Source organism: Tyto alba, unplaced genomic scaffold, assembly GCF_018691265.1.
Source record: "Tyto alba isolate M040663 unplaced genomic scaffold, T.alba_DEE_v4.0 Super-Scaffold_1, whole genome shotgun sequence".
Taxonomy (NCBI): Eukaryota; Metazoa; Chordata; class Aves; order Strigiformes; family Tytonidae; genus Tyto; species Tyto alba.
The window spans coordinates 8,745,780-8,759,975 of record NW_024881261.1 but is presented as its reverse complement, the minus strand read 5'-3'; the positions used below and the strand labels follow the sequence as shown (position 1 = coordinate 8,759,975).

General features: G+C 38.0%; 1 protein-coding gene across 1 annotated transcript in view; it reads right to left on the bottom strand.

Moving 5' to 3' along the window:
* Positions 1 to 3,258: 3,258 nt before the first annotated feature.
* The window catches only part of GFRA1 (GDNF family receptor alpha 1), a 157,593-nt gene continuing 146,655 nt past the window's right edge, over positions 3,259 to 14,196 (bottom strand). Inside the window, exons 8-9 of the mRNA XM_032988676.2 lie at positions 13,323 to 13,379; positions 3,259 to 11,423 (exon numbers count right to left, since the gene is read on the bottom strand). Coding sequence (XP_032844567.1) covers positions 11,262 to 11,423; positions 13,323 to 13,379 — 219 coding nt within the window. The 3' untranslated portion in view covers positions 3,259 to 11,261. The remainder of the gene's footprint in view (positions 11,424 to 13,322; positions 13,380 to 14,196) is intronic.

The window sequence follows — 14,196 nt, the reverse complement described above, 5'->3', positions numbered from 1 at the left end:
GCAAAAAGGGAGAGACAGTTTCTTGCAAGTACGAGCAGCATCCTATGTGCTAGTGAGCTTTAAGTTCATTTGACATCAAAGTCAGACAGGGAAGGACACTCCTTTTCTAATAATGTCACTCAATATTTAGCCTACCTACATTTGTATTAATAATAAAGCCCTTGGGTAGTGAGTTATGTGCAGCCATTGATCTGCTCAAAACAGCACTACAGTATTGACAAATATTGTTTTGGAGACAAATAAAAGCTGAACTGTATTTATAGCCACCAGATTCTGACCTCTGACAAACAGGCAAATATCACTGCTCAGCCCAGTTAGTACTACCTTTGAAGCCTCTCCACTCCAGAATGAAGCCAGCAGTGGACTGGTGAATGTAGATTTATTTTTAAATTTTTGTTTTTTATGCTTGTATATCTGTGTGTGCACTTTGTGAGACAGTTTCGCTACTGCCTCTCTTTTTTTGCATTAATGTATCCTTTGAAAGCAAGAGGGATGTAGCACACTTGCAAACACAGAGATAAATATCATCTGTTTAGCGAACATCACTAAGAATGTTGGTGGAATGTTGTTTTTTTTAAAAAAAAAAAATATATATATACAACAGCAATTCAGAGGCCTGGATGCTGGGTCCTTCTAAAGCAACCAACTACCAGTCAATTTTATAATGCTACAAAACATAAATGTATTTTTTATTAAAGACTCTGTGAGTTATGCTTTCTACCTCAAAGCAACATATTTTCTAGTGTCCACTTTGGAAAAAAAAAAAAAAAAACAACAAACCAAACCAAACAAAAAAATACAAACAAAAAAACCTTCTACACAATTACTTCGGAACATTTCCCAGTGCCTATTTTGGCTTGTTCCTGGCTGTTGCTCTGCTGTTAGTCTGTAATTAATATAGATAAAAAAAATTTGGCAATGCAGAATTAGGCAGTGTAATTTGTATTCAGGGCCAAAAATGGATATGTGTATCACCAAAACAATTGAGTTTATTGTAACCAAAAAATTGTTTCAGGAAATCATACTCCTGTCTCTGAATGTAAAACAGAATTCAGCATGAAGCAGACAATAACACAGACAGGTTTTGTTGCCAATACACAGGAGCTGTGCAAGTGTTGGGGCTGGCTGAGTACTTGGGCAGAGTGGTTTGGAGAACTGTAGGAGCATGATTGGAAAATGGTTAAGACCACCTTTCAAAAGCCACGTCCTAGACAGCTGAGACCCTCTACTGGTTTCATGGCACACTGGATCTGCAGCTCTAAGAAAACTAGTGGGAAGCTAGCCAGTTTGCCTCCTCTAACATGCCTGCTTTGAAGAAGACAAACAGCTTTCTTCATCTGCTTACTAGAGTGTCATTTAAAATGTCTCTGCGTAACTCAACCCATTTAACTGAAATTATTCTATAAATGTCATTAAAAGAAGATAACCCTACTTTTCTGGGTATCACTAGACCTTACTAACATTCCTACCAAAAGTCAGACAAATTGCCTGGTGTGGTGGGCGCTGTTTGTTTAACACCTAGCATCCAGATCAGTGGAGAGAGAACACAGTTTCTTCATGAGGACACTGGTCCTCTCTGTCACAAGAGATGCTATGAGGCATCATTCTTTATTAATGGTATAATATATACATGTGGAAGAAGGACAATATGGCCACAGTGGCTTATGTTTGTGCACTTTCTAAGCAGACCCCTGGTACTAACTTACCCAGTTTGCCTCTGTCCAGCAGAAGTCCCATTGTCATTATCTCACAGTCTAGAAGGCAGTTGTCAAAGGGAGCTTATGTGTGAATAGTAACAGCTAAAAGTGAAGGAAAAAAAAAAAAAATCAAATAGAGAAAACCTAAAAATCAAACCCACAGACAACGCACACAATAGAACCCATCTGCTCATGCATAGCTGGCTGCTTAGTGGTGTCGAACACAGCTTGGTTTCATCTGTCCTTGGAGAGGCTGCCGCGCACGAGTTTGTCATGGCACCGTACCTCTTGTATGGAGGCTGCAGTGCCGTCCCTCCCTCCGTATTCTCCTCTTTCACGGCATTGGTGCTGTGGTGGCATAGAGAAAGGGGGAAAGCAGGTAGAAGGAAAGCCTAATGCTAACTTGCACTGTCAAATACTGTGATTGCTTTTGTACATCACATTCCCCAACTCTGTGTCTTTGAACTAGTTAAACTCTCAGGAGTTGGCACTGCAAGAGCTGAAGTACCTGCAGCACTTTATGCACAGGACCCTAATAGCAGCAGAGTGACTCCTAAATCCAGGCAACCTCACTAAGTGGGCCAGGAACCCAAGCTGAGCTGCTAGACGCTCCGATACAGACTCTGCCACCTTTCCCTCCCACCTCCAGAACCACAGATCATCTGAGCAGCAAACGATGCCAGGACAGCTAAACATCTCCTCCCGCTTGCAGCACCCCATGCAACTCCAGCCCCTTCTGGAGCTGCCAAAACCTGATGGTGAACATGTAGGACACTGATCTGCTGCTGCATCACTTGGGAAAGTATTTTTCAGGCCTGAAAGATGAGCCCTTTCATCTTGGGTTAACGTGCACTTTTACCACTCCTATCTTTCCTTCTTGCATGCTGCCCTCAAGCCTTGCTTCTCCCCTCTGAGGTAACCGCAGCTGAAACTGTTTTGCCTTAAAATAGTAGGAGGCTCTGGCCTGCCCTTTGCTGTGCAGCAGTGTTTTGCAGGCGGGTGTGATTGCTCTTTGCCCGTAATAGATTCATTTGTTAAGCCTCAGTTTGAATATGAGTAAATGCTGAAATAATTTTTGTGGTTTCTAGTCATCAACACAAGCAAGTGCATCGTGAAGGCTTGTTTATCCACCCCTTCCAGCACACTCTGCATTTCCTAAAATATCCCCCCTGCAGACCCTTTTGTCTTCGAAGCCTTTGCAGCTCTTTTGCTCCCATTGTGTGAAAAGAAGAGCGAGACCTTTCTTTCTGGCCTGGCAGGATGAAGGGGTGGGATGGGTGTGGAGGCGTGTTTGCGTGCCAGAGAGTGAACAAGTATGAATAGGGCCAGCTGGCCACTCTTGTGCCCGTCTTTCCATCATTTCCATCTGATATTCCCTGCTCATTGTAATTTTGCAGGCCACATTCACTAACACAAAAAGACTAGGGAGCAAGCAAATGCATGGATATTTAAAGGGAAAAGCTTTATTTCTTATTTTCTTAGGTCATAATGGACTGTAAAACAACAGGGAACAATGAGATCAACCTTTAATAAGCTTGTTTGCCTTTTTTTTTTTTTTTGCCAGTCAAGCTTCCTTTTTTTTTTTTTTTTTTTTTTTTTGTGTGTGTGTAAATCAAAACAGAACAACCAACCAGGGAATTTTTCTCCCAAAACATGCTTTTTAATAAAAAAAGAGAATAACGTTTATTGAGAGGGATTGTTTTCTGGATATGTACAATACTAATGCAGGAGGATTATTCTAACAGAAAATGCCAAACATCGTGAACCAACTTCCAGTGTGGATGGTCCAAAGAGCAATGTCCTCAGAGCAATGTGTAAGTAAGTCAATAGGAACAAGTGAACAGTGTTTTTATTTTTTTTACAACAAATTACCAGCTATTGTGACCGAAGACCTGACACATAATAACCTGCATTGAGATGTACAGAAATCTGTAAGACAACATAGAATTTACACAACAAGGTAACTGTTTGTGTAAGAATTTCCTCCAGAAAATATAAGCATGTTCTAGACAGATAGTTTTGGAAAAAAAGAAGGGAAAGAAAAGAAAAAAAGCAGGAAAATACTAACATTGGATAACCTCAGTTCACAGTGAATGCCAGTCTTCCTGGGTCCAAATGCTACGTGTTACTTTTATCTGCATCCTTTCTGCCTACCCTAAATTAATCCGTTTATCATTGCGATGTAACAAAAATTACTTTTACCTGAGCCTTCCCTTGCTATTTCCTCTTTGCTCCAGCTCTTGTCAACTTGCACTTTACACAAAAAGTGCAAACTTAGACATACCCTCAGGTGAAAGACACATACACCTTCCCAGCATGAGTGGTACTAAGCACAGCTGAATCATTTCAGCACTGAGTAACGATACACAAAACATCATATAAACCCTGTTAATCAAATTCAGCTGCAATAAATCTGGGGGAGGGCAGAACACAGAGATTAATAATTGCCACCAGTTAAGTTTTCCACCTGTTGCAGTGCTTTGAAGTAATTTCTTCCACTGCTTGCCTGTTGGATTTATATTTTTTCTTATCCAGAAACAGTGGAGGGTACTGGGAAAAGGTAAGATGTTGATTTTATTCCTCACTTCTACTGTGACCTTCCTAGAGAGGAGGCAATATAAAATTTAAGACCATACTTTTGCTTTCAATTTTTGCCTCCACTTTTTTTTTATGAGCAGTGTGTGACTCAGCTCAGTCTGGGTTGCGCACTCTGAACTGACAGATGCAATCCAGCGTGGGACTTTGTTCCACCTCTAACCATCCTTACAAACACTCTTCCTGAATATCAATTTCACCTAAGGGTCAGTCTTTGATCCACCCCAAAGCAGGCAGTGGATGTCATTACTAATAATCAGGTCTGGAAACATTGGAAGGAGACCCTGTGCTCCCATCCTCTGCATTTTAGTTAGCATACTCTCGAGAGAATTGCTTCAACTCTCAAAAGTGAGTACAGTTTCCATGGGCCAAATCACAAAGGAAAAAAAAAAAAAAAAAAAAAAAAAGTACGATTTCTCTGTCTTCTACCTAGTAGGACATACATTTCTCAGCAATGTGCTCTCGGCAGTATCTCCTTCTAAACTAAATGGTGGTTCCCTAAGAAGTAATTTTTGTTTCTTCAGGCTTTCTCCTGTTTTTGACAAAAACTTTCTTCTCTCATATATATCCTATTCCATAAACATTATGAGGAGAGAACCACGATATTTGAATTTTATTTTGAAAATTACTCCAGAGTTTCAGCAGATTTGTCGGCTTCTGTGTTTGAAGGGGTTTACATCTCCCTGTAATTCAGTATATCTATGGGGTTTAGCTTTTGTACCTTTTAAGCTTCCATCTAAAGACAAGTACAGTGGTCAAAATAAACTTCTTATTCTGTGCAGACCAGCTAAGGTGTTGGAGCTAGCAAGCCTGGCATGATCTACTTGTCAGCTTGTAGCTCTGAAAAGGTTTATTACTGTGGTCTAAGTGAACTTTGCACTGGCCAGACAGGCCTGGGTGATGAAGTAGACACAAAGCCTGGGTACAGTAGAGACCAGCTAGTGCCAACATACCTCATGTTACCAGGGCACCTGTGGTTGGCCAGAAGAATGCTGCTGCCTGTTAGTGCCCACTGTGGTACTGATTTTATGTAAATGGCCAGTAAACATGGACTGAGATTACTGACCTGAGATGGACTTAGGTCACTGAGAATGATACCAAGAACTGGGTGGCATCAGCCAACCATTTTCAGCTCTTTGGTGCTTCCAAGTAGGTTGAGAGAATGAACTCAGAAAAGGGTGGATGGGGGGCTGTATTTCAGACAAGAATAAAACAATAGAAGACATAATAGTTTTGCACTTAGAACAGCAGAACTTTGAATGTCACCTCAATGTCCAACAGAAGGAGTCATAAGGAGCTTAGCATCATTGATACAAATGCTGGAAAACTGCTTGACATGAGCTGGACAACCTGGGGAGTAGTGCAATGCCACGACACTGTCTCTAACTAATTCTGTGTATCCATAACATCAGTTAGTAGAATGAGTGGCTTGATGACGCCTGAAAACAAACATGGTTTCATTTACTAGAAGCTGAATCCCCCAAACTCCTGCTCAGTTTCATAAGGTCTGAAGGTGCTGGGCAGTGGGTATTCAACACTTAAGGTCAATTATTGTGGTATTTTGACAGGAGGCATTTGAAGGAAATTGCCCTTAAATCCATGACTCAATTTCTCCTGGATTCTAGGACATTCTCCTTTTGACAGATTAAAAACTAGTGCAAAAGAATTATTGTGTTGGAATCACTAAAAGCAGGAGAAAATGGGGTAAAGGGGAACCCTTGCTGAAGTGGGATCAGGTTTGGCTGTTGTAATCTAGGCAGCAATTAGCTCTAAGTGTATGCATGGCAAAATTCAGCTATTGGCACCTGGCAAAAGTTAAACAGCAGAAACTGCAGCTGCTCTGGTTAAATGTGCTCAGAGAACTTTAGTGAGAAGTCTAGACAGTTCCACTTTATAATACCACGATCTATATTGATAAGAAATGCTACTGAGAAATTGGTTGACTCTCTGCTCTTTTAAACTTCAGATAATCTTTAGGCCACATCTTGAATCTGTTGCTCTGGCCTTTATGAATGATAAAAGAGATGGAGCATCTAAGTAGGAGTTGCAGGAACTGGCTTCTGATTATTGAGGTGACCATATCTATCTATTAAGCATAACTGTCCCTGAAGGCAAACATACTCAGATGAAGAGAACATGAAACAAGGGTGTATGAAAAGTCAAGATAATACTGAGTTAAGAAAGGGTATTCACCACCCTCCCTGATTTTACCTTAAAAATGGACCCATCAAAATTTCCCAATGTAACTTCTTACTCTTGAAAAAATACTTAGTGAGACTTCCTCTATTTGACTGAAATTCCAACTGGAAAATACATTAGAACTATTTAAATATTTATAAAAGATTGTGAGAGTTTAAAACTTTTTAATCCTTATTCAGTACTATACTAAATTTTAAATTCCATCTGGGGAATAGCAATATCATGTCTCAGCTTGTTCTAGTCAAACCAGTGCTAAACAGATAAAATAGGAAACTTGTAATTTCCTCCCTCTGTAAAGGTGTTGGTCGTTCACTAGAGACATATTCCTGATCACATCTTTTTTCCTCAGAAACGAAGGCTGTAATTAAAAAAAACCCACAACACTGAGGCCAATCTATAAAGTGGATTACTGTAGTGTATAAAGAAAATGACCTTCCAAAGTTAAAGGAGAAACTGAAATAGCCAATAATTGAAATGTCATAGATGGAACTGAGCTGGTAAGAAAAAGCAAATATTTAAAGATGAGAAATACTTAACAAGTGACTGGATTAATTTCTCTGCCAAGTTCATCAGAAGCAAATATATTTCTATTTGATGTCAGGGACATCAGTTCAAATCTGACTAACCTTATGGGCATGAAACAACCTTGGAGGCCTTTTTAGCCCAGAAGAGTTTTAATGCAGAAGTCCTGTCAGTGAACGTATATTTTTCAGTGGGGCAGATGTATCTTAGTGTTGAAGACAAACAATTGCATTTTATGAAAGAAAGTTACAACTGCTGTACAAATAACTGCTCATTCTTCCATCTTTTACTGGTTGCTCTGAAGCAGCTTCTGTTCTAGCAGAATGCAGCTCTTTTATTACAAGATAAGTACAAGATACTTCTGTCACTTAACATACACAAGATGTATGACCCTTCAGGGAGCTGTTCTGAGTTTTGCTCTTCCCTTTCACTGGTTTCTCACCATCTCTCCTCTGTGGAAATATCGTCGTGATTAAACCAACAATCACAAATTAAAAGTAGACTGAGATGTCAAGGTGATTCCTTCTCTGTTTTCTTCATCTCCAGCCTAGTGGCACAGGCTTACCAAAGGTGTGTACTTTCATGTTTTCAGTCCACTGATTCGAACTGCAACATCCCTCAAATCATGGACAGCCTCATATTCAAAAGGTTGGGTCTTAGAGGGACATAATTTTATTGAAAAAAGAAGTCTGGGAACAGGTATCCAGACTGAGTCTGTCTATGCAATGCTTTGAAATGCTTAAGAATTCCCACTCCTCCTAATTCTTCCTAACAACACAGTGGGAATGAAGCTGGTCAATGGAAAGTGGCCAGTGCCCCCAAGAAGATGGACGGACAGCTCCTGCGTGATGCCTGCTTCCTCCCTCCCCATCCTCTGGAAGCAGCTGGGATCCCAGGGAGCCGAGCCAGGGAAACTGCTGCCCGATGGGGCTGTCACTGCCTCAGTCTCAATTATTTTTACTCATATCTGAAAGGTTCATCTTCAGCGCCTCTTTCACTGGACTAGCTTGTGGAATTAACACCTACATTAAATACTGCAAAACCTTAGCCATATATTCCAGTCCAGTCTGAATTTATCTTGTGTGTACTAATTTTAAGAAGAAACATAATCAAAATAATCAGGTCATTTAACATGGCAGAGTATACACACTCCTAATAATACTAACAACAATGTCTGTTTCATTTTGTTAAATGAAAAAGATTATTTGTATATGTATACAGTAGCCCATGATTTAATTTACACACAACTGAACTGGTTAAATTTACAATTTAAATAGTAGATCATCTGTACGTACATCCTGTATTTGGACAGTCCCTTTATTATTTTTATATTGATAAAATCAATGTATTAAAGGAATACATAAAACCCAGCCTAAACTTGTTCAGTGAGCACTCCACACATGGCATTTTAGTGACTGAAAACAGAAAAAAAATTAAACAATTTACATTCTTCAGTACTGCAGCAAATGACTTCATTGACAAGGTCACCATGCTAAATTGACATCATCCACACCACATCCAACTTCTAAAAATCCTCCAATATTTGCATGGTGATGCCTATAAAAACCTCATTAAGGCTCAGACTCTTAAGGTTTTTTTATCTCTTGCCTGTTTAATTAGCAATTTATTTTTTAATTAAGAATTCCTTATGCTTTTAATTTACACAGGAAAAGAAGCTTGAGTGGTCTGTTGTTTGTGGTAACATGGCTAGCTGTATAAGATGCCATTTTTTCCTCTACTACATACATAATTGTATTTCCAAAGGTAACTCTCATTGAATCAGATAACTAGCAATTTCTTTTGTAATCAAAACCTAATTAGGTTGTTGTTTACAGTGTAAATGATCAATAGCTTTTATCCTGGATCACACAGTGTCAAAGCTCTAATAACTGGTATTAAATGTAACAGAGATACTGTAGTCAAACTAAATGTAAAAAATCTTCAAAAAGTATGTACTATACTGGGAGGTTATTAAAATTCCCGATACTGCTTAAAATGTGTAATGTGCTGAATAGAAATGATATTTTAAAGAAAGCTATGTGGATCAAAGATGGATTTAATAATTTTAATGTTTATGAATTTGTTTTGAAAATATTTTAATTGGATAATGTCAGACTTTTGAATTATAATGCTATGTTCATTAGCATTTCAATAGGTTATACTATCAACTCCTTTTGACATAAAAGAATTTGATTTATTTTTTTAAATCATGAATCTCGTAATCTTTTTTCTGTTGTCACTAGTTTTCAATAATTTGATTAGCTTCTACAAGAAGAGCAACAGGAACCACATGGGCTTTGCTGGTAATGATGTGCTATATATTTCTTCTCCAAAAGCAGCTCTGCCGCCTTTGAAAGTAATTTGCAGTTTCTTATCAGCACAGAATTAAAGAGTAATATTGTCTAATTTGTTATGTTCAGTGGCATAGAGTATCATAGAATTCTATCATATACACAGTGCTTTGAAACCTGTATTATGTGACCATCAAGAGTACATAAATGAATTTCAGAATTTATGAATGTGTTTATTATTAGCTAAGAAAAAACTCAAAAGATGAACTTGTCAATAGGTTTAATAGTCTCTTAGTAAGATGCGTGTTTTGCACACTCCCAAACTTCACTGCAGTTTATAAAACAGTAATTTGTACTTTATGGTTGTGTTGGAAATAACTGATCTGGACATTTCAGAGCAGGAACAGGCATAACTGTGTAAGTCACAATGTAAATCTGTAAATTTAATATGATGAACTCCTTGCTTGGTAAACTTATCTTCTACTTTCAATAAAACCAAAAACTGATTACTGTTGATCATTTAGACATTAGTGCTTGTAACAGTCAACAAGCCATCACAGTAAGGTACAAAGACAGCCCTTAGGAGAAATGCTGCCTATTTGATGACATTTAAAGCTTTAAAGAATTCCTTTTAGATACTGCAGAAAATCATCATGAGACAGCACAGGCTGTCAATGTCACTGAATGAAAACCAAAGTGATTAAATCATATATGCTGGCAATATTGCCATCCAAACCATTAAAACAATTTATGGAACTGGTCTTGCAATCAGTTCATCGTGTCAGCAATGCCAAGCTCTGCAGTAGGAACCACCAGGGTGAGAAAAGCCTGTCACATGGGTGAGTGTGCATGACCCTGCCTTGTAATTGGATCAACCATCCTTTTGTGTTGATATTAGCAGTCTAAGAAAGAAAACACAGTTGAAATTATATCCTACTACCCCTTTCCCCCTCCTCTTTTATCTCTTGTGATAAGAGAAGTAAGGCATGAAGTTCCTGTAACTTTTTGAGCAGATAGTATCAGCTATGCATAAACAGATAATGCTGTTTTGGTAGAGCAAATAAATTGTGTGTCATTTTTTATTAAACAAACAGTATTATAACTGGACTATATTATCACAGTGGAAGCATAGAAGACCATAGACTGTACAGCTGAAACCCTGTAGCAAAATTTGTTTCTACTGCTTATCCTCAAATTCAAATAAATGTATCTTTACCAAGCTTTCACAATGGCTGCTTCTTGTTAATTTAAAGAATCTTCACCCTTGTTAAGGCTAAATGATTATAATTAAAAGATAAATGTACTGTTAGAAAGTTCTATGCCACACTTTTTATGCGAATTTAACTGAAAGACATACATTATACCTGTATGCGAATTATAATGGCTTCTCAGCAGGGAACGCAGAACCACTTACAGTACGTAAACATTTAAAGAGGAAAATGCTAATACACTGAAAGAGTTTAACATCAGTAGCAATTTATCAAGTGAAGAAGTTTCATACAGTCCACCCTCTGGGAGAACATTCACCATTAGACAAAAACCTGGCATCCTTGATAGTCTGAAGTTCAATCAATATGAAAACCAAAACCATTCAATGAGATAAATAGGATCTTAAGAAAACTGCCATCCACCTTCTCAGTTAAAAGCCAGAATTAAAATAATAAGTATTAAAATAATCCAACCAGGTCGCTTTACAGGCAAATTTACACACTGTCTCTTTAAAACACTGCATGCCCAAAAGCCTTTTGGGTTTGGAATGTAGCACTGCACCAAGTATTTCACAAAGCCTCTAAATATCACAAGAAGCTTTTCGAGAGAGAAAAAAAAAATTCCAGCTGACTGAAACTGTTCTAGCAGGAGTGCCTCAGCTTAGCTCCCAGACCTGGAATTCCAGATGAACAACAGAGGACAGGAAACAGAATTTTTTTTTTTTTTTACATGTCCTTTTGTAATGCAGCTACAAGACGACTGATGAGCTTAGGAACAAACACAGTGACAGTGCAAGTGTCATCAGAGTAAGCGGTGTGCTTAGATAGAAGCTTCTAGGAAGAGCGAGCGAATTCTCTGAAGATATGTGACTGGTGGAGACTCCTGCTGTGTTGTCTTTCCCAATAGCATTCTGCAAGACACAATACTTTCCTTGGTCACCATTACACATTTTCATTGCAAAATATTTAAATCTACATCATGAAATTCATCTTTTGTTTGTTTATGTCCCACCCTCCACTGTTATCTATATATCACTGTCAGAGACTAAAAGATACAGAAGGCACAAAAACATATATTAAAATGACAGTATTTTAAAGTTAAAGGATTAGAACACCACTAGAGCACAATTAAAAAAAAAAAAAAGTATTAAAAAATCCCTACTTGAGCTGTAGTTCCATGTATAAATGACGTGCCATTGTTAAGTAAGGCAAATTTTACCGATCTGTGTTTATCATGTCAGTTTATTTTAAAAAGCAAATGCAGGACCTGCAGAGAAACTGCAACTTCTACACAGTCAACAGAACAACTTTGACAAGTTACTTCTGGATAACAATAAATAAAATCTAATCCATGGGATCAGAAAAGGCAGAGTTTTCTAGTTTATGAAAATTTTCTTTCTCATGCCATTTTTCCCTTAGTTGCTGCATTATTTACATTTCTTGCCTTCTTTGCTACCAATAATTAAACTATGCATATGCAAGTACAGATTGGCAGATTATAGTGAACTATTTAAAGAGGAGGTATAGCAAGAATATTTCTCATTGCTATCATCACCAGGAAAAAGAAAAACCTAACAGGTATAATCACAGAAGTAGAAAAATTTAGACTAGGAGGGACCTCTTAGGTCAAGTCCAACCTACACCATGCAAATTTTCTCATACCCTGTCCACTCAGGATCTGAAAATCCCCAAAGCACCAGTTTCCACAGGAATGACTGTCCACCAAGCCATAAATCTCCGTGCCATTTCCTCACTCTGATATCACCTGCTAGGACTCGCTAGAAGGCCTTGAGATGCAAACTCTTAGAAGTAACAGAGGCACTGGGGGGTATTATCACAATATGCTTTCTTATACTCAACCCTGGGCATCTGCTTTTTGGAGACTGTCACAGACTGAGCAAGGGATCAGATGGACCAGCAGTTCTGATGGTAAACCACAGTTACTAGGGCCTTCCTGTGTAAGGTCTTCTAGCCAGCATAAGATGTCAACAGACCTTCTAACGTTACTGCATTGTTCCTTCATGTTATGAGGCTACATGCTAGTATCTACAGGAAATTCTTCATAGAACCCAAAGAATTAGGAATGTGCTATAGAATTGTCATTAGTTGGAAGAACGGGGCGAATTTGGAGTGGTGAAGGAGAACCTGAAAGATATGGTCACATCCGTTTGGTGGCTTATGCCTGTACAGCTGGTCTTGATCCAATGCCTAGGCTGTGTGCTTCCACATTGTAAACATTAATTTATGTATATCACTAATTATTAAGCTTCCTGAGAGACTCAGTACAAAGGATATGGACTGACAGACAGGGAAACTGATGTAATGTTTATGTCTGAAAGGGGGCCTTGGAGGTCAGGCTGAGCAGAGTACTCAAACAGCACTGTGAGGTTCAGGTCTCTTGGGGCTGCCAATCTGTCTTCTGACGTATGAGCATCACATCTCCTGATGTAAACATCATTTCATGCCCTAAACTGGTAATTTTTGTTAGCCAGAGGATTATGTCCAGTATGTTTCTCTGTATTTTTTAAAAGCCATATAATTTTGTCTTCCTGCAGATTATTAACTAATCATACTTACTAGGTGCAGTGGTAATTACCATGGGATCTGCCTAAACACATACTATACAGATATTAAAATATAACGTCAGCAGAGGCCACTTTGAGCCCAGCTCTGGGTTTCTGAGTAAGGTCATTCTTTAATACATTATGGTATCTAAATATAATAATACTAACAACACTTTAGTGTGAGGTAAATCCACTATAATCTTGACAAACTTAATTTTTCATATTATGAGGAGACACCACACTTACCTCATTAAGACAGAGCTCTGTATCTACAGATTCATTGGATTTCCGCTTCTTCTGTGCCTATGAACAAATTCAAAATTTATTCCCTGTACAATTTATATATACAGCAGCACAAAACAATTAGATGAATTCACATGGGTTGTCATACTCCTATAATTTTGACAGTGATTTGCACATGATTAGCAAATAAACTCTCCAAATGTAACTACATGTTTTCCAATAACATTCACATTCTGATTTGAATTAACAGCAAAACTTCAAACAGTCAGCTAAGGGTACTTAGCAATTATAACGATGAGTGCCATCAGCTTCAGAGAACATGTTATGTTCTGTGGCCCCTTAAAAATGGTGCTGGATGTTCATGAGAAGAAATGAAATGTAACAGTTAGCAATTACCATAATATCACTGCATATTAACAAAAAAATCTATCATATGCCTCAGTTTTAGGAAAATATACAACACAGGAGTATTTTATCCTTAATGATTCTTGCAATTTCTCCATGTATTACTATGAAAATACAAATAGTATTTTAATACATTGCATGGCTGCCACAGACTCTCTCTAGAAAACTTACAAAAAGAACATTTAATGTCTTTTAAAATACATACTTGTAATTCAAATTGAGCTGTTTGTTTACATTGCTTTCACTGATTATTATACATGGAATATTATTAAGTGCAGGAATATTTTAAATGATCAAAGCCTAAAAAATTAATCTGCTCTATCTTCAGCCATGTCTTATGATAAGCATCCATCTGTTGCTATTGCGGTGTGCTCCCCACACTGACTCAAGAAACATTTCTGGTGACAGTATCATACAAAATGAAAGCAATAGTGTGCACTCTGTCTGGCATCATACAGCGTTTAATATTTTC